Consider the following 27,487-nt stretch of genomic DNA (forward strand, 5'->3'; position numbering starts at 1 on the left):
GAATGCTTATTTATAAATGCAATAAAGGTTTAAATTCCAATTATACACCTCATATTTTTCTGCATGTTTAAAAAGCCTACAACATATTTGTTATGGAAGGGTACTAATTCAAGGCCACACGCCTCTGTCAGACTCCATCAAATTGAATTCTGACTATGCCACAACACATAAGAGGACATTCTTGATTCTAATTGCAATGATCATCCCACTGATGTATAATTTTGTGGAAGCAGGTTCTAAATTGTGTCACTGCAAATAGTACAACTGCTTCAACATCACATAATTAAGTCTCTCAAACTCAAACTGAACTGAGCCTTCCCTTATGCAATGCCATGAGAGAAAGCCGCCAGAAGTCAGCCACGTTCATTCCAGACGGTCACAACAAGTATGAATCTTCTTTCAATTCTCAAACACCTATTTCCATTTCTGAGGAAATCAGCACTGTACATCCCACTCTTGAGCAGTACACAAAGATTCAGCCATCTTAAGCACCAGGTAGCTCAGTAACCTACAAATTCAGCTTGCTTCCTCCCTACAAAGTTTTAACATCTCGTGCAGCTTTTCTCAAGACATACAAAAGCCCGTCTTAGTTCTATCAATTTTCAGTCCTACACATAGAACTCTAAGAAGTACCCAGATGCATCCTTCTATATAGCAGGTTATTTTTTAGATACCTAAACTTTTCTCTTTACTGCTATGACAAAAATTAGAGGGTATTTATTTCCCTCATCATATGACTGAAGGAAACGTATCAGTTGGTTGAAACAAAGTACCGCTATTTCCTCTATGGAAATGGAAACACTAAATCTTACATTTTTCTCACATACCATATTTTGAAAGGTCTGCATTCTTTCACGTTTCAGACTCAAATGTTCCCACAACTAAAGCTTGTTGTAAAAGCATTCGACTCTTAAAGCACTCCCACCTCCAGTAACCAATCAACCCAGAACACTCCCCAGTTTTACATGTAGTCATGTTCATCCAAAGTAAATAACTCAGTCTGTTCACTGGAGATTTATTATTTTAATGTGCTCGTTTCACTGTTGGCCTTGGCAGAAATGTCCAAGTTTAGGAAGAAAGATAGTGAAAACTGACAAACTTCAAATCCCAGCGTTACAAAATTCTACTAGGTAACAAATGGAAAAGATAATTAGCCACAGCACAAGCCATCCCATGCTTAATTTGGAGCCCTATCCCTATCAAATATTGTCACAAAGATAAAATCAGAGAGTGAGTGATGGCCATCATTTTCAGACACGGGTCCTGGAACTCATCAGAAACAAGGAGAGCTCTTGAAATCTGGGGGAAAAAAAAGCCTGTATTTTTCCCTAAATTCAGTGGTTTGGTTACACATCAGTGATTTATGGACATAAGCTGGACCTGGGACTGCTGTGAAGGAAATCACCTTGGTGACAAAATACAATCCTTGTTTGCAGTAAAAACTGGCTGAACAGTCACCACACAGTGCCAAATAATTATATGCACACACAGACCAATAGCAAAGACTCCTTAGCAGGGTCTCCTGTGGCAGGACAAGGAGAAATGGTTTCAAACTAAAGGAAATTTAGATTGGATATAAGGAAGATTTTTACAGTAAGGGCAATGAGGCACTGACACAGGTTGCCCAGAGAGGCAGTGGTTGCCTCTTTCCTGGAGACAACTGAGCATCTGATGGAGCTGTAGGTGTCCCCACTGATTGCAAGGGAGTTGGTCTAGATGGCCAGTAAGGGAACCTTCCAACTCAAGCAGTTAACTGCAAAACAGTTACAGCAGATGAAGAAAGATGAAATGCAACCAGAGCCATAAGTATCAGATACACGAGGAGTCCAGTTTGGTGAACCTGAGCTGCTGCCAACAAGGGAAAGGAAAGATGATAAACAACAACAAAAAAACAACCCAGAACATTTCTAAGCATCAGAACAATCAACTTCAATTCTAAAATGACCTTCACTAGCTGCCATTCTCTGATGGGCTCTGGGTCTTCTCTATGCCTGTGCCCTAAAGCACTGCTCACTTTTGCCTTCAGATAGCTTTAGCTTTTGAGTTGCTGCTCAAGAGTGAGCAAAGGTATTATTCTCCCCACAGTGAATTTGCAAACTAAAGTAAACCTATGAGTCCCTGTACACTCTTTAAGCCATTGCTAAAGCTCAAAAAACAAACAAAAAAGCATACTAACATTTTCAAGTGCCCTCCATCAACCATACTGTAGGTCACCAGCAGGATGCCATGCACCTCCAGAACACAGGCTTCTAACATGCTGTGATTACACTAAGTAGACTGAAGGTGTACATACATTTTGTTGTCCAGTGTGGAAGCAAGCAGACCCTCATCGACTCACTGCACCTCAAAGATGGTATTTTACTGCTATATTTTCCATGCCCTGTAAAATCTCAAGGTCTTTGAGCATGCCTCAAAATAAAAACAAACTAAAAATACGAGAACTATACCTCTTGTGTGTGACCACTATTGATTTCAGCTCATCCACAGCACGGTAGTTTTATTTTTCCTCTCCTGGCAGTACTTCAGTGATAAAAACTAAATCAAATCCAACCCTCCAAACACTGCCCTTGTTGTAGAAATGCACAATAAATCAGGGCCAACTTTCTAAGCACTGACCTTGCCAATGCTTTGTAGGTGCTGAAGTTTTCCTTGTCCTTATCTGGAAAGAGATTGTGTGAATTAAAGCTTACAAGCTTTTTTCCCCCACCCCCTTTACTTCTTTTCTTTTTCATCAAGCAATAACTGTTATCCCTTGCCATCCCTCTCCTTTTTTCCCTTGGTAAATTTGACCTTAGTAACAAATCATTCAAATAGAAGTACAACATACGTAGTTACTTAAGACAACATTAAGTAAGGCCTAAGTAATGACTGCTTACCCCTAAGGAAGAATAAAAGCTCAGTCTTGCCTGTATCCTGAAAATATTTCATTTCAGCAAATAATCTGAGGAAGCTTTAGAGTATGAAAGGGAGACAGCATGTGCAGTTGTGAACAACATAAAAGCAGCCACATTAAAACGCAGGAATGCCTAATTTCTGTTGTAGCATTTGGAAAAATCAGCCTTCCAGTTTTAACAGGAAAGGATACAAAAAAACCCCACAGATGGCAATTGTTTTCAATGCAGCTCATTGTATTCATTTGCTGACTCAGCTTTATTTCTCAATGTAGACCCATTACATCAAAAACCTCGGGTCTTTGCAAATAAGATAGAATTAGTGCAACTATACTGTTGAGAACATAACCACTATAGTCTGTTAACCTTCATATAGTCACGTTTACTTTTCCAAGGTCAAAATAAGGTGAACTTTTTGAGTTCTTTAATATTATTCTCAAGCAAATACAGCCAGCTCTAAAAACATGTCTGCAGTTCATCAGCACTCCTGCTGCCACACTTCATGAAATTCTTTAATTCAATCAGCATGCTGCCATGGAAGGCTACACTCTTGCCTCGCACATTCCTGCTTGTGTATGCTGTTCATTTGGGCAAACAGCGTAGAAAGAAAGCAATTTGCACATTCTAAACAACAAGCTCCAAAATGAAAAGGCTTACAATGATCATTTGTGTTACCTCTTCCTCTGTACATCAAGAATATCCACACAGTAAGGCTCTTTTTGCAAATCAAATACAGTATCTTACTTGCTAATTCAGACAGTTCACTATTTCTTACAGTACTATCTGAATGGTTATTAATAACCATAATGATTTCTCTATTGCAGTGTCAATTGCAAGGTATTCCGACATTACAGTAGGAAACCAGAGACCAGAATCAGATGCCCAGTGTTCAGAGATGTTACCATCCCGCCTGTGCCCACTTTTTATGCCTACAAGCAATGAGCAGGGCTGCATTTTATACCATTTTTTCCACTAAGCCCATAGCATTATCATATCAACTTGAGAATGATTATAGCAGTTGCATCATGTCACCTGCAGCTATTCCTTTTTCTCTCTGCTTTCCATCAATCTGCACTTCTCTGATTATCACAGAATGCAGTCTTGGCAAAGACTAACTAATCTAATTTACAGTGGTACTCCAAGACGTTCTAGTTTTTGGAAGTACCATAGGAAGAACATCTCCATTTACTTCTGATGTTTGTCAACTTGTTTTGCTTCTCAAAGGAATCAAGTTAAAATGGAATCCTCTTTCAATTGCTGAACAAGCTATAATGAATGATTTCTATTCAAGAAGTAAACATCTATTTCCCTACCAAGCTGCTTAACCAGAAACAGAAAGCATTATCAACAGAAGTCACTGTGCATTCATGCCACTTACTCAGGCACATATACCGAGCATATCTGCATACTATCTGCTGCTGAGAATCCATTCAGTAAGTGACCAGCAGCCACTTACTAAGGACCAAGACAGTTAAACCCAAATTCTACTTAGCCTTTATGTTTACCTCTGTGAAATGTAGTTGAATGTTCTCAGCTACAACGTTGATGGGTGGTAGTCTCAGGAAAGACTAGTAAAGAATGCAAAGAGAAACCATGGAAGATGTAAAAAAGTGAAATAAAATATACTGATATCTGATAACAACAAAAATTCTACCTGATTCACACAAAAAACAGCTCTCAGTGTAACATCATGTGTAAAGAAAGCACACTGTGGCTTTTTACTCAGGAAATTTTCAGTTTCCTTGTCTCTTCTCTGCAATTACCTTAAATCCTTCTTAATCTCTTCTGTGCTTAAGTAAATACAAGGGCAAAAGCAAAGACAAAACGACAAGTTACATTTGGCTAACAGGACTAATAGTAATTTTTCTTAGGATGTCAAAAGTTGAAAGAAAAGAGACATCTTTCCTCTCTTACAAAGCATCACATCTGTTACAACTCTACTAAGGACTAACTTGAAGATGCTGTATAGATAAGCAGCATCCTTCTATGCTGGCCTCAGATTTGTTTCCCCCATTTTTATATAACTCAGACATGGATTTCCAAAATAAAGATAATCTGTTCCAGTCAAACTCAAAGGAAGTTACATTCAACTGCAAGACGCAGAAGTCTGGATCTGATTAATGAGATGCGTAACTAGCTCTATATCTGACAACGTATTTAATTACCTGCAACGTTCATCCTGAAGGGAGGAAAAGGAAAGGAAATGTGTGCCACAGACCATGGTGCTGGTCAAACACAACACTTCAGGACTGATAAAACAAGGAGAACCTCATCACAGCACTGACACTTTCCTCAGAAGTTTTGCGTTGATTCCATCCCTGGGCAGAAGTTTGGTCTCAGATGTTGGGAAAGTCAGAACTGCAGCAGGTAAATAAAACAGAGCCATAGTCCCACCACAGTGACCTCCTGTTCAATATTGTCAATCCAGTTAATTTGTCTTATCACTATTTCCAAGATTATCAACTTATTTACATTGGGATTTATCAAAGCGCCCTCCCCAAAGTGACTGTGCTGTATGTAGGACACAATTATGTAGCATATTTTGTGAAGTACAAGAAATGAGTCACTTTACAGCCCACCAGAAAGTATGCAGCCAGCACTGAAAAGAATTGTAAGCATTGTATGCATAAGAGAGGGCTGAGATACTGATGTGCAGCTTCCTCCAGTAGCAGGGGAAGGTCAGGTTTCAGAACCATTGGGTTCTTCAAGCTGTGAAGATCAGCAAGGAGTAGGGAACCTGTGTGCCCAAACAGCTATTATTCATTATACAATGAAACTGCCCTGCACACAATAAGCTGACTACCAATTCATTTTCTTTAACTCCATAGCATTATTATAGCTGACAACAGCATTTCTCAAATTCTTCCTTGTATTTATGACAAAAGTCTACAACTTCAGAATCCAGGGTATTCAAAAAAAAGAAACCAAAAATCCAAACAAAAAATACACTCACATTCAGGTCGAAAGAGATTGATATTACCATCTATATCCAAAATGCAGTCATTGTGAGCCTTAACATAATGCACAGTGCTTTTATTGCCAACTTCTACACTATATATTGACTGTAAAACAGAGAGGTGAGGGGATGGGGGTGAAACTCACCATGCCAAATGTTAGATAAGAGGCAACAGCATCAACCCCTCAGGTTTTTCAACACATTTCACACGTGGCTGACTGAAAAAAAAAAATCCTTCATTCTATAAGCTATCAGAAAAGTCTATTCTTAATTAAAGAATCTGAGTCAAAACTGACATCTCATTAGGAAAGATGAGCAGCCTTCTTCAGGATAAGTATTTTGTTATACATTAAGGCAGCAGTTCTGAAATATTCCTCCCTATTACAGGAAGATTTATAGTCAAAAATGCATTGCAAGAAAACCGAGCAAAAAGAAAACCCCAGACTAAAAGAAGTCCCACATCTTCTCCCAGCATCAGCTGCTACTATCCAGCTTTCCAGCAGCCTCACTTAGTTCATGTTCCACAAACACTTCCTCAGAAGCTAAGAACTGTGATGGTTGAGGTACCTGCAGATGTTTCCACAACAAATTATTTGGTGCACCGTGCCTACTGGTATCGAGATTTTGTATTAATCATATGGTACTAAGTCTAAATTCAACTGAAAAGTTTCGTCACTTCTAGAATGCAATATGGAATTAAAAAGCAACTTTAACACCTTATGATGACCTTATGATTCTTATAACATTTATGGACATAGAAACTCCAACTTCACAACTTCACTTGAGAGGCCAACGTGTTAATGGCTAGAGAAGTCCTCTGCTGTTGACAAACACTGTACTGTTCATCCTTGAGACCGGTTACAGTTTCAGCTACATTTTAACTACCAATAAAAGCACATTTTTAATGGTGTTTGATCCAAAATGTTTACAGACAAAATAAGTGAAAAGCAACATCAGTCAGTATTATTCAACGTTATTTTAATCTTTACTGAGTCAAAGTAAAATAAACAAGTTAACACAAACAGTATGTACCGTTACAGTGTTTTAGTTCATAGAAATTTCCTTTATAATTCTATAAAAATTATATGAAAGAATACCAACATCTTCCAGTAACACAGACTGTATAGAAAAAATAAATCTCAACATTAGTCGTACTCTGACCACCTAAAAGTAAGAAATTTAAAAGTGCCTTTTAACAACCGTGTTGCAAATCAAGCTTAGTGCAATATGCCAAATCTGGTTTAAAGCAGCTATTTATAGCAATTGTGCAAATTCCAACAATTAATAAACACCATAAACTTAAAAATGACATTACTGAGGTAAGTATTCTAATTAGAATGAAACATTCCTTAAATAGCTTATACACCAGTTCCACTAGATGGAAAACATCAGGGTCCCTTCACAGAAAGTCTCAAACCTGAACATGACATCAGTGAATACATTGAAGTTAAGAAAGCTCTTGCCAAATATACAGTTTAGTACATTTAAGACCCAGTGCTACAAACAGTAATTAATGCATAATAAACCAACAAAAACAAACATTACAGTCAATGCACCAAAAATTTGCATTCTGAATGCACTATTTTGTTCTCATACCATAGTACCTCCTAGAACCTCCTATATAGGCTATTACATTAGCTTAATGTAGAAGTATTTTATTTCTAAATATGAACAATGTGGTTACCAACTATGACTGTAGCTATGACTACCAGTAATCTTCAAGCAAGTGAAAAACAGCACTGGCTGGAAAAAAATACTGAAATTTACTCTTCAAGGCTTACATATGACAAGCTGGTGATAAAAAGTATTTCTATTTCTACATGACATTTTCTGTAATAGTTCTCAGAACACTGCAATTAAGTTTAATTTTATAGGAAGTCAGAGTAAACAAACTACAATGCATAGGAACTACTGCCTTTCAATGCAGGCCTCATTTCAAGAGAGGCAAAAGCCACACTTACTGCTGATCCCTTACTGCCCATTGGCATACTAAGCCAAAGTCAATTCATATTCTATTTTCAGTGTATTCAAAAGCAGGATCTACGTCACTGTTGTAAATAGGAATAAAATATATACTAACAAATGTTCATTCTAATAGGCTATGGCTCAAAAGCCAAGCAACTGGGCTATTCTCCATATTATTGCACTTGAGTGTTAAATCGACAGTAGAAGACCACACAGAACTGTTATAACAACCTTTTAAAAAAGCAATAAATAGAATGCAGTATCTAAGAACAGTATCTAAGAACAATACCGATAAGTTTAGTGCAGATTACTCCAGCCACTGTCTGAACCATACCACCAAACAGGCCTCGAACAGTCCAACCATATAGTTCTTTCAACATAGTGGACAATCTATAACAATAGGAAGCAATTAAAGCTTTCTACAGTAACAATATAAACTGAAATAAGGTACTCTTGAGTACATCTCAATTAGCTTAAAAGGATTTATTGCCTTTGCTCAAGACAGCTTCAGAAGTTAAACACAGAATCCGCAACCGTCTGTTGTCTGTACTAGGTTATTTTTACAGGCAAGTTGAGTCCTTTGTGAATTTCTTATATTAACTCTGATAATGTGGAAACTTCCTGCTCCTAAACTTCTGAATCTAAGGAAAAAACTTATTAACCATCACTGCAGTGATAAATTGGTTAAGTCTGTTACAGAGTCCCTAATCATCTGTTCTACTTTGGGATTTTCAGCTGCACTGGTTGCTAGCTCCTTGTCAATAAGCCCCAGGTTGTGCAAATTGAGGATAGAATCAGCAATAATCCGGGCAGTCCTCTTCTGGTAGCCTCCAGACGTTACCATCAAGATTGGGATTCCACGGCTTCTGGCAGCCCTGAACACAACTTCATCTCTCTTCACGATTCCCTGTATGGTTACAACAGTTACAAAAAACAAGTGATACAATATGGTATTTTAATTCTAACAGACCTAGTCGCTGGCTTATGGATTTGAAGTATGAGATGCTTAACAAGTAATTCAGCCTTATATTTTATATCAGGAACATCAAATTACTTTAAAAGCCTCTGTTAGAGACATTACACTTGTAAGCCTTTAAAAAAAAAAAAAACAAAAAAAACCCACAAAAGACAGAAACACAACAAAAACAGCAAATCCTAAAACTTTGTCTTAATTTTAGAGGATCCAACAGACAGAAGTTGCCTACTATAAATTCTTATAAGAATTCTTGCCCATGAGATATTAGGAAGTTACAAAAACACATCCACAAACTAATGGAAAATTCAAAAGTGTAGCTGAAAAATATTTTGCAAAACCATAATTTAGTTAGTTTGACACAGCCCAGTAAAATAATAATGGGCACAAGCACTAACAAATGAAAACCAAGACATAGAAAACTAAAGAAATATATTGGGAACAGATCCTAAGAGCAAGTAACAGAGTTACAGAACGTGCTGTACATGTCTGGGGAGCAAGCAGTGGATGCAGAAAATGCTGTCCTGAAGGAGAACTGGGAGCAGTCACTGCTCATGGGAGCAGAACTGCCTCAGCAAATCCTCCAAAATCTCTACTGGGTGCTCTGAGAAAAAGACATGGGTTTACTCCCAGCATCTGCATGGTACCAGAAAAGAACATAAGAACTGAAGATGACAGCCTACTACACTTGCAATTTATGAACAAAGCTAAGAGAGAGACCTGCTATGCATCACATTTTCTGGCTATAGTGCGGAGGCACATTTTGAATACAACTAACACCGCAGCAAGACTTTAAAACAGAAACAGCATCCACAACTGACAACTGGATTGTTTAGCCTTGAAGAGATGAACTATCCATGCTCAATGTCTTCAGTTTTGGCAGTTCCACTAGGCTAGGATTTCAAACTTGGTGAAACATATTAATCATTCCTAAGCCAACAAGATCAGAGAGAAAAGAAACCCTGCCCTCAGTTCAGAAAATGTTCTCCATCACATGTCTGAAAGAGCGGTCACACAAAGAAATGGCACACATTGCCTTTCACCTCTTCTTGCGAAGATGGAGGGAAGGTGAAATGATTATTTTAGTGACATTTCATATAAACAGCAACCAACAGGTACAACAACTCACTGTTCTTGACAAAGAACATATGGCAGAGAAAAAATTTAAAGGGCATGTCAAAGTGTTTTTCATTTATCACTTGGCGGCAGTTTCCTCCCAAAGCTCCTTCCCTTTGTCAGAGGAACTTTCACACAGTCAAAGGAAAACCTGGAAATACCAACGAGTTCCTAAATCCTTCTGCCCCAGGCTCACTAAGGTATCTGGAGGCAATCGGAGAGCAAGAATAGACCACCTGGTGATGGAGACAATAAGAATGAGGAGCTGAATCAGAAAGGAAACAAACTAACAAGAAACTAGTTTTGTGGAAGACTGAGAACTAAAGTACTGAAAAACAGAACAGACTGAGGGCTTGCTTCATTTGAAGGGATTCCATGAGTTCAAGAAAGCCTGTATCAAACTGGTAGACAATGAAAGAGAATCAAATGTGAAAAACGGGACAAAGAACTGAGGAACTGTCAGGGAAAGCATCATTAAAAAAGAAGAGGAAACGTGAGAGCTATAGAATTTCATATTTTGAGAAAAGCATATCTGTTATGATATTGAGAAGGTGAAGACCTCTATGCAGCTACACAGGACAAATGAAAACTTAAATCTAAACTAAGCCAGGGGGAAAAGCTAAACTGAGCTGAAAAAGGATGTGATCGTTATATAAAAAAGAATAGGGAAACTGTGAAAAAAAAACCCACAAACTCTTCATTTGTTAAAAATAACAAATAGGTTGCACAAGACTGCTAGACATGGGGACATCAAAAGAGACATTTAAAACAGACAGAAGTGCTACAGAGGAAATTAAGTGCTAAGATGCATACCAAGCACAAATGACAAAAATGTTAAATGGATTGCATGAGTATCAGGGGCAAAGGAAATAGAAAGAACCAGATGCAAGAGAATGACCATACAGGGAAAAAACAATCTAGGTGCAGTGTGATATATACATCTGCCTGAACACTATCTGTATGTTCAGTATGGGTATATTTTAGAGAGAAAGTGAATGATACTTAAACAGGCACATGAAGAAACTGAATCAAGAACTGATGTATAAAAAAACATATGGTGAGCAATGGATGCATACATATACAACAGAAGAATGTTTAGGTTTACTGTGAAGTACATGCCTTACTTTCATCTAACAAACTACCACAAGCGACTCACTCTTAGCACCAACCCCAGTATTTGGTGAATAGTGAAAGTCTCAACGTATTTTAGTGTTATACAAACCTGAGGTGAAATAGCAAGTCCTCCCAATGGATCGCCATCCAGAATATCAGTTCCAGCGTTATAAACAATAATGTCAGGTTTTAATTCATTTAATGCTCCTTCCACATGAGTATGTACCTTCTGAAGGTATTCTGTGTCCTCTGTACCCCACTCCAACTCCACCTTCCGTTTTATGGCACCTGAAATGTTTGTGTTATTGAACAAAGTAAATGCAGTGCATTTGCTTCAGTTAAAGAACATTTTTCAAATACTTGTTTTTGTATCAAATGTAAGCACAGCGACCTTGAAAAAAATTCCACTGAAGACAGAATTCAAAGCAGAAGGAAAAAAAAGTCTCTCTAAATCACAATTGCAAAACATTGATGAAAAACAACTTATCTACAGGACCATTCAGAGATCAGCAAAGAAATCATAAAAAGAATAAATTTAAGTAGGAACCTAAATAAAACATAATGAAAAGAGAACACCAAATTGCTTCTGCAGAGAAAAAGAAATCCACAATATAAACATTACTAAGAAATTAACATGTTTTACTTTTATCTCAACATTAGAAATTTAACAGCAAGATATCATGAATTCATGCGAATTGCTTTATGTATAACAAGATACAGCTTTGCCCCAAGCATCTTCAATTTAATGTTCTTACCCTGTAGGAGCAAACATCTATTCTTAATTTAAATCAAATTATTTTAAATACTCACAATAAGGCATTAAAAATAGAAAGGGGGAGTTGGGGAGGCAGTAGAAAGAAACAGAAGCTTATAAATTCTAGTTTTGTTTGCTTTCAGGCAGTTATACTTAACTCTAAATCTGAACTAATCACAGTGTGCATGAGTAATCCAACACATGATGATACTTATTGCCTAGTGAGTGCTGAGTACTTTTTTTTAATGCTTTCCTTGTTTAACATCAGTGAAATAAATGTATGTTTATGCTTCTCCCACTGCCCAGTCTACCCAATCCCACATCTTACATTCAGTGTAGAAATGAAGGAAGGCACTTCATTCTCAAAGCAAGGCAAAACACTATTCTGACACACAGAAAAACCATTGAAAGTATTACGTTCTACATGAAGGAAAGAAAAGATAACACTGTTGCAAGAAAACTTATCAGTAAGTGAAAAAGTTACTAAATAATAGTCATTCTTTCACATTCAGAACATGAACCTCAATTATACTTACGTTTAGCAAATCCATCTCCTGGATAAATATATCTATTGTATGCATCCATGATATACACTCTCTGATCATTCATGAAGTCCCTCTCATGGCCATTTCCCTGAAGGAAATTTAGAGTTAGTTCTTTCTAGCACACTCACACAGAACCATAATATGCATATTCTAACATAATCAAGACTACAAAGACTATTCAAAACTCCCACGACATCCCTTATTTATGGTCTTGAAGGCTATTTTCAGGTATAGAATCTTGTGGGCTTTGACAGCATGAGCCCGAAGACCGCAGGTATTATCAAAATCAACATCCTACTATCTCTGTGAAGGTATTCTCTTGTATGTGAAATATGAAGTGAAAATTAGAAGATAATTGCTTTTAGCAGCATCACAAATACAACTGTGGCCAAGACTGCAGAACAGATACATTTTTATACAACTGGAAAGATAAATTCCAGTGCTCAGAATAGAATTCTGCTGCAAGGATACTTACAGCCTTGTATAAGGATAAAATAACAGGCTGCAGTTTTCCTGATAACTCAAGTCTTGGTGATAGATATAAGCAGTCACTGGAAACATTACAAACACTAAATAAGCAATGTAATAGTTCAACATTCTACTGTTTAACACCACAAATTCCCTACTAAGTCGTGTCAGGTGAAAAGGTAGATTCTCAAAAGAAAACAGATTCTGAGTACTTCCTCCTTCCCCCATCTCTGAATAGCATTCTTTTGTCTCTCATGTAGACTTTTTTCAACTAGTACAATTATCCTTTCACAGTAATCCCCGAGATGATTTCATCTAAATCAGTGCATCATAGAGGATCCATTCCCTCACTCTCAATATATTCATGAGTGATTTCATTTAAACCACAGAAACAGAATTCCAGATATATTCTCAATACTTCAGACATTTATGTTCATTTTGTAATCTTTCCCAGCAAGTACTTAAGCTATATTTCTGTTATGACTTCCTCCACTGGAAACAACACAAGAAAAACACACACAGAAACAATGGGCTAAAGCTAGTCAATACAAGCAATAAGGGGAATAGGATACTACAATACTTATTTCTTTAGGCAACGCCTACTTACTTCTTCAGCACACTTGGTCCACAAAGAAACTGTTACTGATATAAATCTAGGAACACAAGAGCCTCTGGGTAAACCATTTTCTTATAAACAGTAAAACTCAAACATGCCAAGAACTGGGACACTCACAGGATGAGAATGCACGCTTAAGAAGCACCTGCTGAGCTAGAACTCCACACACCTCCTATTTCCCAAGGAAAGAAACAATTACAGAAAGGGGCAATTTAGCATGTTGGCTGAGGTCATAGGCATGACAGCCAAATACACAAATGCATTCCAAGAAATCTTTTAAAAAGAAAGAACAAAAATTTAACACTGAAGAAACAAACAAAAAAATGACAAAACCTGAGGCATCTATTTGATGGAAGTACCCAGACAGAATGGGAAACTTGAAGCATCTTTTTGCTGCATAAGATATGCCTTTGTTTTTTGGCTATTTTAGGACGCCTTAACTTGCAGAAAAGAGAACTGAGAGAAGACGGAACACTTCTGCAGCCATCAGACTTCCTCTCTGCAGTGGTTTATTCACAAAAATCTTCAATGCTTTAGATTGGATGTAATTTCAGCACATTAGCTGCTTTTCTAAAAATACTATTTCCTTCCTTTTGGGATTTATTTTGGAAATCCTCCTAAGGACAAGATTTGCTCTCAGTCTACCAGGGAAGAGAGATGCATTATTTACATCACTAGCTTGAAGACAATCTTTCCATTCCAACACTGAAGGTCAAATTCACCTCCTGAGAAGGCTGCTGCAATGACCAGGCAGCTGAACCAATTGTCGTTTCCTTATAAGTGATTTTTCTTTCTTCTGGGAACCCAAACTGCTCTTCAGACTGTTATGCTACAGATCAGTAGCAATTGAAAACTATTTTTATATCTAGCCACATGATGGAGCTGCAACTCAGTTTAATTTTATTGAACTGGCTTAACAGCCCATTGGAACATAAAGTAATAAAACAACTAAAATGTTATCAGTTTTACCCCCCATGATTAACTTTGGATCCCATGAGTTAATATTTCATGTTACCACGACTAAAAAGGTGGTCTGCATCACACGCTTGTAGTTCTAACAAAACAATACTAAATACAGCAAAGTTACTCACCTGGTGAGCATCCAGATCAATAATTGTGGCTTTAGACACCCCTGGTACTCTTTCAAATAAGAACTGGAGAGGTAAACAAACAAAGAGAGTCAGCTATGAAGTTAGGTGATAGATAAACTGAAGGCTTGAAGCTTGCACAGTGTATTATTGTTTCAGTTTTAACGTCATGCATGTAATCTCATTCACCAAATAAAGGGCTAAGTGATTTCAAATACTGTAACTATATAATAAAAACCTATGCACTGGAAGCAAGTCTCTGCATCCCACTCCAACCAGGCATGGGACTGGTTCAGCTAGGGATTATAAAGCTGATTGTGGCACTGGTGCTGTCAGAGACAGCAACAGCAATGACCATGTGTTCATGTGTTAGGACAGGGTGAAGCAAGAGATGCATAGACCCTGAAATGGTGAGGAGCTCATTTCCTGAGACACAAATGATAGCACAGGCGAGGCTTAACAGCAGGAAGGCAGAACTACTCCACTGATGGCATCCAGCTCTATAAAACTACTAAGAGAATTCATCTGTTATTCCATGTCTGCAAATAAAAAACATGCTTTCTTCATTCTTTTGATCTTACGACTTTGCCAAATTACTATTTTAATATAGATGTCATAAAAAATGTAAAGGTTTTGTATCAACTGCTACCCGCTATAATTTCTCGATCTGTATTTTAACGATAGAGAAATCAGAACACTGTGGATTGCTTTCTGCAAATTACAGTATACAGAAATTAGGGTGTTCTGTCATTTGGTGTGCTGCAATCATTAGGACTTATGTTTTGATTATCACTGATATTTTATAAATATTCTAGTATACAAATACACCACAGGGCACTTGATAAAAATAAGCTCTAATTGCAGAAAGCTCCTGCTTCAGCCTTTCAACAGCTAAATAGCACATGCATTCATTCAAATTCAGTGATTCTTTTGGACACATTCACATTTTTATTCATGAATTTGAACCACTCTGAGGACTGCATAGAGCAGCTTGATTTGAAGATAAGATTTCCTTCTCTGTGTAAATCTCCATTATAAGCACCAAAACTCACATGGAATTTGCAGGTTCAATTGCGAGACTGGGCTAAGTATCAATGCAGATACTACAAGACAGTCTGCTTTAGCTTGCTTTTTTTCAACCTGCAGGAATATGTTATTAATGCAATTGTACCAGTTTGTATTTCCATTCATAACTCTGACCCCGTATCTCTTTCCTTCCACTTAATAGCTGCTTATGCACTGTGCTTTGTAACATTAAATACTGCATCATATTCCTGTTCCTACTTATCTCTAGATGTTTCATTTTTTCTCACTGTGATAAAATTAGTACTCATGAATTTCTGGAACATTCTTCTATTTGCACAAACAGTAGAAAATACTCTCAAAATAGTATTTCTTACCTTAATAGCCAGTGTGATATCAGCATACGCACAAAATCCACCACCTTTATCACTTGAACAATGATGAAAACCACCCCCTAAACATAAAAATTTTGATGGGTAAAAAGCTAGATACCAGGGAACTCCCATAGTCTTTACTAAGAGTTCGGTTATAGCAGGCATTTTTTTCCCCCTTTATGAAATATCTCATCTAGAGCCACTGATCCCTCACCGAGCAATTCTAAACATCTCATGGGGTTCCTGTATGAAACAGGCCATCATGTAAAGGACCAGCAGATGAACAGTTTGAAAACAATGGTCATCTAGCAACTACACCAGCAGCAGAGAAGGACAGACATGATGTGGTACCTATGTGACAAAGCACATTGTTTTGAAAGTTCACGTCCTCCCAGAAGTGCACTTGGATCATGTATCTCCAGGCAGCAAATTCTAATGAAGTCAATTAGCACGTCCTCTGCATTTGCCTGATACACTGAAAGTCTTTTACATGCTGAACATTGGGTCAATGACAAACCGTTGGTTCAATAGCTTACTGTTTTTGCATCACTATTTTGACATGAGTAAGGGTGCAGATTTATATTCTTCACCATTTCTTCACTTAAGCCTTTTTCAGAAAGAACTGCACAGCCAAAAATAGACCAACTGGTAAAGTCAACTGTACAGCATGTCAACCAATCCCTTGGTCTGGTGTTATATGCATACAGCACAGCTAACAAGATCTATTCAAACTTATGCATAATTTAAAGGAATATTTTACTGAAATATTCCCATATACTCTGATCACCTTTTTCCTCATTTCGTTCTCACTTCTACAATCCACACACTGTGTATAAATATCGTATCTTTACCCGGTTATCTTCTTCCTATCAGCAAACATTTTATTTCGTTATAAAACTGCAACATGGATGATAGTGGCTATGAGAACAAATCCAGTACTTAATCCTCTTTTTTTTCTGTTTAAAGTTTCTTTCAGTTAAACACAATCCAGTCACTTTATTATAAGCAGAATATACATCATACTGAATGAAAATAATGACTTTAAAAACACATTATTAAGTATCATTTACTACAAATTTCCCTTTGTACTCACCTACATTGATTGCCCAGCCTCTATCAATAGCAAGTTTTCCTGCCTAGAGGAAATGACAATAAGAACATAACAAATGAATGAGGAAACCACTGAGCACTCGCTGTGTGCTCCCACCCCAAACGTGGCTCTTAGCATTCTAATGCACCCACTGCATTGTCAGATGCTTTACCAATGGAACTCACTCTGAATCAGATCTCTCATCACAAGCCATACAAAACGATATGCAGTAAAATTAGTTGGAAAAAAATATTTAATTTCACATCTGTATTTTACTCCCCTGCAGTTGAGCAGATTTGGAACTAACTGGGCTTTGTGGAGATGAACACTGACCCCTAGCAGACAAATGATAAACTGAAGGTGCAAGTATTGGTAGGAATGAAAAGTGAGCAGAAATCTTCCAATATTCTTCCTTCTCATGCAATAAGAGGAACTTCAGCTTGAAATTCTGAAAATAATGATTAACAACATAGCTTCAGTTGTGGGTGGGAACAGGAAAATGCCAAGCATTAAGTTCCCTGTTTTACATGCCCCATATAAAACTTGACCAATTTTTGCCTTCTGATACAAAATGAAATCTGTGCCTTTTACTCCCCTATGAACTCAAATGACATCAAGGAAATGAAAAGTACTGACAGAGAAACAATACATGGGGATAAAATTAATTGGGAAAAAAAAAGGGGGGTTACAGAAAAGTAATACCAGTCCTAACATTTTGTTACACTCCTTGGCATCAAGTGCACCTAGGAATCACAAACACAGATTGCTCAAGAACGTGTTCATCATTATACAAAAGCCCACTTGGTGCTGCCTAGAGAAGGTTTATTCCCTACTGACAGCATTCCTATATACATGCAAACAGCCAGGATAAGATATTTTACTATACACAATTCTGGTTACTGCTGATACAACACTTCTTGAAGTACAGATAGATGCTTAACATTTAACTTTGTGATTTCATCCTTTGACATTTAAGTTAAAATAATTTTGTTTTCCCATATAAATTATGCTGCTACACAATGTTAGTCAATAAATAAACATATTTTTGGCAACTGTGATGCAAATTCTTGTGTAATTCACAGCATGACCATTAAGCTTTGAAATATAAGAAAGTATACAACATTAAAGCTTCCAGTTACTTTTACAGATCCAGCAGTTAGACAGGATACACATTTAACAAATTACTGAAAGAAAAAGCCATTTATTTCTGATCAAGACACTGAGTTGTTCTACCATTAAAAATACAAAAACAACAGAAAAGCCATTTATTTCACTCTGCTTTTATCTGATCCTAACTGGTTTTCTACAATCATTTCACATAGAAAAATAACAGGACTCACACATCATACTGCCCCATGTATGTCTCTCACAAGCCCCATCATGTACTTGGAAAACTGCTTCACCAAGGTTTTGGGTTCTCTCCCATCACTTTCTCAGGTCAGACCCCAACATTCTACACTTTGATAAAGGCACAGCACCATCTTTTATTCAGCATTCAGAGAAGATCTCTCTTTTTTTTTAATATATCCTTAAGGAATTCTTCATGCATTTGTGAAGGCACATGTTTAAAAATAGGAAATCACGATTCCAGTGTGCAGTTAAATTGCTACGTACCTATATTACTGTTGACAGAAATGGGAAGCTACCTAGTAGGCTATTTCTGAAAATAATGTTTCTTTATCACTGTATTACGGCTTCCCAGTCTTGCTCACCTTAAATATCTAGTGGTTGCAATAAATCATACGCTTATATCTGATATAAACATACTGAGAGGTTTGCCAACCCGCAGAACAATGTTCTTCAATAACTGGCTTCAAATGGATATAAAAGAAGCAATATCTGCTTCTGTTCTTTTCACACGCATCCACTCTAGCAGCTTCCTTCAGAAAGAGAAGCTAAAATGTAGCAAAGATCCAGGTGTATCATAACACTAAGGATTTCAGACAGTATTTTTTTCCATTTACATAACTGTGACAGTTACCCATGAAAAGACTGGTACTGTTATCACCTTATCCAAGACAGGGAATGAACAAAGGAAAAATAGGGTCCCATTAGTTAGTGGTTCACAAACATAAAGGCATCTTTTCCTCAAGGCATCCCTGGCTACAGCTAATAACTGTTTTCTTTCTACATCTTCAACATCTCCAATGGAAGTTTGTCAAGCAAAATTAGATGTATGGTGACTTGCACATCTCTCCTTCTCGGAGCACTCATATAACTGATCAGAAAACAATCCTGCCAAGGTAAAACAGGCTGTATCTCACTTCAGTTCAGCTGAGCTGCTTATGCAGCATATACAATTGAACAAATAAACTAACCTTCATTATTCAAATTAGACACAAAGTATTAAAAAAACCCACATCTCCATGCTCATTTTTAAGGTATGAACACTTAATACCAACAGTAACTAAACTACAGCCCCTTGGTAAATATGTGCTTTGAAGTATCTTCTGTACTATCAATTTCACAACAACCCATTCCTAGAAATTACTTATATTTGAACACAGTTTTTGCACTTGCCATAATTCCTGTCATCTCTCTCATTCCCTGCACAGGCTGCCCCTTACTACATCCTTTGCTTCTGCAAATTACAGACAATAAAAATCAGGTTCATCCTTCATACCTTCATTTGCTAAGTGCTAGATGCTGCTTGCGTTTAGGACTGTACACTAACTTGCTTTGCTTAACAGGACTTTGGGGCTCGAGGCTTTAAGTTACAAAAGGCGTTACAACTAACCAGGTTGTATAGGTACGATAAAAGCAAACCAAGAGCACCTTACCATGATCGTTCCTCCCGTCTGGGTTCGCAGAGGTTTCAAAACTTTTCTCTGAACAAGGAAGTTGGGAAGAAAGAGGACTGGTGGGATTTCTGTGATTGTAGCCACAACGAATGACCACTATGCGGAGAAAAAACATTGTAATTAACATAACCTGTCTTAATGACGTCCTTTAGATCTCTCATAAATTGCTATTCACTGAAAAGGAACCCATAAGGCCTAAGTAAGATTTTAAGAGGGTTTTTTTTTCCAGATGAAGGTGACCACAACAGCGTCTATCGGCAACCTCCAAATAGTTTCTTCCTATTACACTGTTAACAATTATAAATATCAATTAAACACCCCCATTGTTTTTCACCATACTTTAATATCAAATGGCACTAAGTCAAGAATTTTTCAGCCAGGCAGTACTTAAGAAAAATAAATCTGTGTGCCTGGGGTTGGGGGAAACAATCCCCAAATGTCTTCCAACAGAATTAATAGCGACCTACAGTTAATAAATTGTTCAGCTCTACAATATTTCTCACGTCAATTCAATGGAATATACCAAGGAGAAAGGACAGAAAAGAAACCCAAATCCAAACAACTTTGGCTAAGATGTTCAAATACTTTGGTGCACGCAGTGCAAATTTTTGCACGGAGAATCAATTAAAGTTTGTTTAGCACATTACACACTTCTAAAACACGTTTCAAGTCATATCAGCTAGAATGTCACTTGAAGGTTAGAACAAATATCTGCAATATGTAAATGTTTCCAATGGAAAAAACAAAACAATAAAAGGATTAATTAGGAGAACTAGTGACATTGCTACCAGTGATAAAACTTCTAAATACATTTCACAGCCAAAGTCACAGGTAAGTTTGTATCTTTTCAATCAGCACTAAGACATTCAAGTACTGAGAACTGGAAGTTTCGAACCCTGTCCAAATATTTCAAATAGATCCTGTTTTTGTTAACATTAATAAATATAAACAGATCACATTCTGCAGGATAGCTGCTGGTCAGCAAATGACAGGATACACAATTGGCCAATTTAGATGAAAAACAACTGAATGCCAACCTCAGGGTATTCTGGTATCCAATAAAGTTACTGTGACTTCATAGTTACCATTTTAACTGGTGAGAACTATTTGTGCTTTGGTTTTGGGGAGGCAGAGGCATTATCATCATGTTCACAGGCACTGTTTTCTTAATTCATTTGAATATTACTATAAGTAAACATACAAACACATTCATTATTATTCACTAATTGTAGTATTTGCTCTAAAAACTTCCATTCCTAAGAGAGATAAAGAAAATTCCAAGTTATTTGAATGTGTGGCAATAACTATTCAAGCACTAAAAATTAGCATGGAAATTACTTGGATGATAAAGCTAAAATAGTTACTTTATGTTGTTCATCCTGGACAAATACAACTAAAACCAACCTCTGCTGGTTTAAGATACTGCACTGGTAAAACATTATGGTATCAAGGTGCTACTCCCAAGAAAGGCAAGCTGCCAAACCTTCTAATTGCTACAGTTGTAGGAACTATGGTCTCAAATAAAGGAGAACAAAAGAGAAACAATTAAGAACATCTGAATGTATAAGACAGTATTGGATTTGAACACCAGGAAACAAGTTATCAGCCAATTTTCAGTGAAGACATCCTACTAAAAATATGATTGTATTTCAAACTGAGCTACGCACATTACACTCTGCTCCAAAGAGGTGACTCAGTAAAAAGAGGTGGGTGGCTCAGTAGAATTAAAAGCTCAATATCGAGAACAGCAGCAATAAGATCAAATCTAATGATGTATGAAATTACAACTTCATAGCTATGAATGAAGAGGCCTAAGTGAACACAGCAAAGAAATAAAAGCAAAAAAAGTCAGACAAATCATAGATTCTTTACACAGAAAAAAAACATCAACTCAGAAATAACAATATAAGTGATTTTACACTGTAGAAGGGCAAATATGACTCAAAGTAACTTATTCTGGATTACAAAATGTAAGATTATTTTGGTAGCAATTGAACAGATCAACATGATCAACATGGCTCACTATAAGTGTAACGACAGAAGGATCAGCATGATAGAAAGGTACTATAACAGGAGGGAAGAAGATGGCTCACCCGTATCAGAAGATTCATTAAACTTTACTGAAACATGCCTACGTAAGATGGTAGAGACTCTCTCCCATCCCTCTCCTACACTTTGGCTTGCCTAATATTTTCACTATTCTCTCTCAGTATTCACAATGACAACGCTAAATTCAACACTTGTCACTACTCTGTAAAAGTTGATTCTATATTAAATCAAGTGGGATATCTGTTGTGCTTGGCACTAATTCTAGGCACTTTGTTCAAAAAGCACATTACTTTAAGTACAGCACCTTTAATTTATTAAGGTAGCGCCGTGTGTGAACAACCAAAAGGTCTTCATCAGTAGCCTCCCGTGCTTGCACAATCAAGTCATCTCCAATTAGTTTTTCTTCTGAAACAACAGGAGAAAAATTATAATTGTCACTGTATACCATAGAGCATTCCCATACTCCACCTGGTCAAATAAACTACTGTGAGCTTAATTCCTACATCTGCAATGGGAATCACTGAAATCATTGTTGCTTACTCAGTGTTTATAAGTTTTCCAAATACATACTCTCTACACATATAAGTTCTTAAATTAGAACTTATCTATTATTGTTTTCCAGCTAGTTTTCACAGTGTGTTCATGGTAACCTCGCGTTTCAACTGAAAGAATAAATAAGTAGCAACAGATGATGGACAGGCAAGAAAACTTACAAGGTTCATTATAGTCTAAGACTTGATATGCTTGGGAAGTCTCAGTGTTCATACCATCAAATACTCCTGCAATGTGATTTTAAATATTCTACAGTTGATAATAGTATCAAATGCTCTAAAGTAGAATGGTGCACACACACACACACACAAAATCAAGACCAAAACCAACTCAATTTCTTGGATGTTTATGGACATGAGCACTTACTGTTAATTGTGATATTTCTGTCACATCCTTACCTTCATTTAATTCCAAGAAATACCAATGAACAGCTATTAATTCTTTCCCTTAGAGAGCAAGAGATAGTTCATTTTAAAACTGTTTTTACAGGAGTGATGTTTTGTAACTTACTCCAGGATTTCTGGATGTGAACAATGCGAATGTTTGCATCTGGGTATACTTGCCAGAAAGTTTAGTTCCAGCCTACACTGACTAAAAAAGCCAAGTAGTGCAGGAAAACAACATTGCTTTGCATAGGATCACTACAAATAACAAATACCAAGCATCAATGCTGATCTTCCCAGACAAGTTTTAATATTTAACTGCTGCAGGGCTGCAGATTTCCAAGACTGGACCTTTTCTTCAATTTTAAACTTGGCGGGAGGGAACAACTCAAATGGAAAAGATTTTGTTCTTAGTGTTAAACAAGCACAGCACCTGCAACAATATTTATTTTGGCAAGCTTACAGTTCCCTGGACTGCACTTGAGCAGCATTTCATTCACTCACATCAGACATAAAGCCAACACACTAACAGCTTCATTCTTGAAGGAGAAAGTAAGCATATGAGGATTTTCATTGGTGACTTTTCTAGAAGATAATAGGAAACAGCACAGATCAGGAGTTGCTATAGAGCTATAGAAAACCGGGAACGTCATAAGGTACCCCGTGGCTTTTCTCTTTTACAGTGAAATGAGGGTTAAATGTTTGGGAAAACTAGTTTTTCGTGAAAGACAAGTGTGAAGAGTAGAAATTTCACACAGAACTGGAAAAAAAAGGCTACATGGGGCAGGAGCAGAGAGGCAAAGGTTCTGATAGTAAAGATCATCAGAGGTCAGATCGAAAACATTGCTAATAAATGGTGTTGGAAGTCATTTAACCTCAGTTAAATGAATACAAGGGAGCCTAAAGTAGGAAGGGCAACATTTTACTGAGAAAGATCATCAGCTGAATTAGTCCCTAGACCCACATGAGCTGCACAGGCCTGACTCTTGGACAGCCTTTGTTTTGGCAAGTGTTTTGGGGGTTTTTTGTCATTTTTTCTCCCCCTCCAATTTGATGAGAAAACTCACATTTTAGATAAAGGCTTTAAAGGCTCTGATCCTAATCTTAGTCCTCACACTTGTATTTCCTTGAGGTATTTGTCTACATTTTCAGATTTATTTAAGAAGTAATAATGAGCATCAACACAAAGTTCTTGCCACAAGAGGGGTTTCAAAGCTTCCCCTGAGATATTATCTAAATAGTATCATGAGGTTGAGGAAGATTGAGATAGGCTGCGCTGATACACGCTGAAAAGTGCCATTTACCAGTAGACTACCTGCAGTCTCATGAGTAAAATACATTACGGCCCACAACAAGGCAGTCATCAACAGCAGTGGTTTCCCAAGTCAGACATGCTCTAATACATTGGCTAGAGAAAAGTGTTCGTGGTACCATGGTACTATCAAACTGCACGGCAGGTTTTGCAAGCCAAACTGAAAGCTTGAAGCTAACACAGGAAGGATTTGCAATTTTGGTCAGAAAACTGAAGTCTGCATTTCATTTTGGATCCAGGCTTAGTCCTCAAAAAGAAAGAAGAAACTGGAATTGCAAACAGCATCTGTCTTCAAGAGGAAACTTAATGGAAATGTTCTCATACATGTGTACGTACACTGCAAGAAAAGGCAAGAATCATCATAACTCTGCTGGAGTCAAAACACAGCACTGAACTATGCACATACGGCACCTGACTCAGGCTGTGATTCAAGTCAAGACTCGGGTGCTCACTTTAGCGGTAGAAATTTTTCTCATTCTACATGCATCTTTCTCGTAAAGGTCAAACAATGAAATTCTGCACAGTTCATGCTTGTCTTCAAATCCCAAAGCCCAGAAATATTTTAAGATTGTCTAACACATTGCTATGCTCATGTTTCTCCTTAATCCTTTTTATTGAGCCCTGTAGAAGTTCTAGGCCAGAATGGAGTCCACCAAGCTGGTTACTCTGACTAGTATTATTCACGCCGCTGGGAAGAGTAAGTTGTATAATGAGCTTGAATTTTCAATCACATTTCATGAGTTTCACTCTGCACAGACACCATGACTGAGACAAAACTGGGCTTTGTTCAGTGGAGCGAGCAAGAACCTACATTTCCAAAGGACTGTGAAATAAACCTTTGTATTACAGTGCCCTGGTGTAGGATGCTTGCTCCAACGATTTCATCTGTTTAATGTGCAACATCTTCAACAAAGTACAATACAGCATTCAACCCACCAAACAAATTCTGCCATCAATTTAACTTCTTTGGATTTAAGTCTACACATACTTAAACATATTAAAGCACTCCAATGATTAAAGTGCATAATTTAAGTCTATACAAGGAGCAGTAATGATGTAATTAATTACTAGCATTAATAACATTGGTTCATTCGAATGTTGGTCTACGTGGTGGGGTGTTTTTATTTGTTTTACCTTTCAAGAAGTTGATCACTTTTCCCCATTTCCCTGCATCAAACGGGTGTAGTTTCTCCAGTCCCATGAACGTGATGTTATAGTCTGGAGAATACACGATAGGCCAGCAAGTTGGTGGAACACCTTCATATAACTCGGTTCTGTGAGGCCTTGAAAAGCAAAAGCCAAACTAATTACCATTTTTAGTCAATTGCTTAGGCACCTGAATAATTTTCACTGGATTCCCAAGCTACAAGTCCTTAGCAATCACAGCTTTACATCAGGAACAGCTCCCGAGCGTCCCAATCCCCTTAGTTACAGATAGGAGCACCTGTTTGTTGCATCACAGTCCTTTATACAGAACTCAGTTCCCAGCAGCACAGTCAAAACTCTTAAAATAATTAGCAAGAAGGAAAAGAAAGAAAGGACTAAGGAATGTACTGTGAGTGCATTATGCACATGTACTTTACTGCAGACATGAATTAATGGAAACATTTGCTTCTCATAGTCTTCCATGATCACTAAGCCCTGCCTTAGAACATAACTTTGAATAGAGGTGTTTCCAGGCTCATGTGCAAACACTTCTGGCCAGTCAGGCCAAGCCCAGAGGTAACCCCGACTGGGACACGACGCTCACACCCAGGCTCTGCAGTGCCAGGGCTCCCGGCACCCTACACCCACCCACCGCCGGGCCCCGCAGCCGAGCAGGCCTCCACCGGGCCTGAGCGCGGCGCAACCCTCATTGCGGCCCGCTGCCGGCACAGCCACCGCCACAGCACCGGGCTCGGCCCACCCGCAGCCCCCGGCCATACTCACATCCCCACGCCGGGCTGGGGCGAGCCGTGAAGCCGCGCAGGGGAAGGGTCGCCCCGCGGCCAGGCACCGCCAGCCCCAAGGCCCGCCCGCCGCGGGCGGAGACACGGAGGGGCCGGGCCCAGGCGGGCGGGGAGGTGGGTGGATTCGTGTTGTCGGGACGGCGAGAGATGGAAGCTCACATGTTGGGCTGGCACTGCCCAGGAGGGAGCTGAGCTCTAAGGCAAAAGGCACCGAGAGTACTTGAAAAACCCTGCTTGAACGTCCACAAACAGCATTTCTTATGCAACTGTACAGCTAAATCAATAGCACCATCACGAGAAACTGCCCATCTATAGCAGCAATATATAGTAGCTGTGCACACAAGGCACAGAAGCACTGAGGAGGCGCACCGCCCCTTTGTGAAAGCTGCAGATAAATATCTCACCGTTCTAAATATGCCAGTTTAGGCTGGCCTTCATTTTGATGGATTCCTGGATGTCATTAATAGTGCAGCAGGAGCCCATTATCCCAACAAAACATCCCATCCCTTTGACATTATCTTTTAATTAAGCTTTTTGTTCCAGCCCTTTGTGCATGTGCCTCAGTGTTAGTTCAAGCATCCCCACCTTTAATCTTTGTTTCTAACCATCTAATGCTGGATGCTTAATTAGAGTCCTAGTGTTGTTTGATTCATTAGTTCCAAGTATGTTATTTCATTTTCATTTAAACTAACTCCTGAACTTAAATTAAAAAATCACATTTGCAGACAGGCTTCCTCATTTGTCGGTATGGTAAATTGCTCTTCAGGTGCATTCTGCCATTTAGCGCTCATATAAAAGTAAGAAAATTAATTACAGCCCAGCTTGTACAGTGTATCCATGTTATTTTCAGACTGATAGCTCTATTTTTCCAAGTCAAAGGGAAAGTTTTGCCCCTTTTCAGTTCTACTTCTATAGCAACAAGGTAGAACTTCAACAGTTTTGACAATATTATGGATAACAGTGGTGCTCTGTGCTAAGGGACTTTATTAATTGCTGCATACTCGAAAGCACAGACATATCATTGTTATAACAAATAACCAGCAACTTATAAACTCCCAAGGTTGGCCTATTTAGTTTGCTCTTTATCATCCAGGAAATCATTCATTTCATGTTGAAAACCATAAAAAACACCTTTGGGAGGGGAAGATTCCTTTGCAAAGGGAAATACTATATAATATGGCTTCAGATTGATTTTTCCCCCCCTCCAGATAACAACCCTGGCCTTCTCAGAAACTCTTTTCAGGCTGTTGGTGTGATTTGGCCTCTTTGAAGGGATCTACCCGCACAGATTCATTTGAAGAATGGTGCTGGAGTCTAATTTACTAGCAGAGCCTTATTTTGGCAAATAGAAAGATGTGTCTGAATAGAGTCCTGTAGGAAAGAGACTGCCTGGTCAGGCCACCTGTAACTGTATGTTTATTACATCTGCTCATGTAATTTGTTTCATATTCAGGAGAATGAGGGAAATT

At 38.0% G+C, this 27,487-nt stretch overlaps 1 protein-coding gene across 1 annotated transcript; it reads right to left on the reverse strand.

Annotated features, from left to right (window-relative positions):
- Nucleotides 1-6,808: 6,808 nt before the first annotated feature.
- Nucleotides 6,809-26,091, reverse strand: HDAC11 (histone deacetylase 11). Its single transcript, XM_015874798.2, has 10 exons — nt 25,999-26,091; nt 25,204-25,352; nt 22,127-22,227; nt 19,753-19,869; nt 16,976-17,018; nt 15,886-15,962; nt 14,489-14,551; nt 12,305-12,401; nt 11,124-11,302; nt 6,809-8,719 (listed from the first exon to the last, which is right to left on the reverse strand). Coding segments are annotated over exons 1-10 (1,071 nt in total). The 5' UTR covers nt 26,001-26,091; the 3' UTR covers nt 6,809-8,476.
- Nucleotides 26,092-27,487: the final 1,396 nt, after the last annotated feature.

This window comes from Coturnix japonica, chromosome 15 (genome assembly GCF_054131305.1).
Source record: "Coturnix japonica strain WE chromosome 15, WE-NBRP24, whole genome shotgun sequence".
Lineage (NCBI taxonomy): Eukaryota > Metazoa > Chordata > Aves > Galliformes > Phasianidae > Coturnix > Coturnix japonica.

Bases quoted from the DNA above. Each gene is read 5' to 3' on its own strand.
- HDAC11 (XM_015874798.2), bottom strand. The intron at 15,963-16,975 runs GTGAGTACAAAG...TTTTATGTTTAG, and splicing joins AGGCTGGGCAATCAATGTAG to GGGGTGGTTTTCATCATTGT. The intron at 8,720-11,123 runs GTTTGTATAACA...GTAACCATACAG, and splicing joins GACTTGCTATTTCACCTCAG to GGAATCGTGAAGAGAGATGA.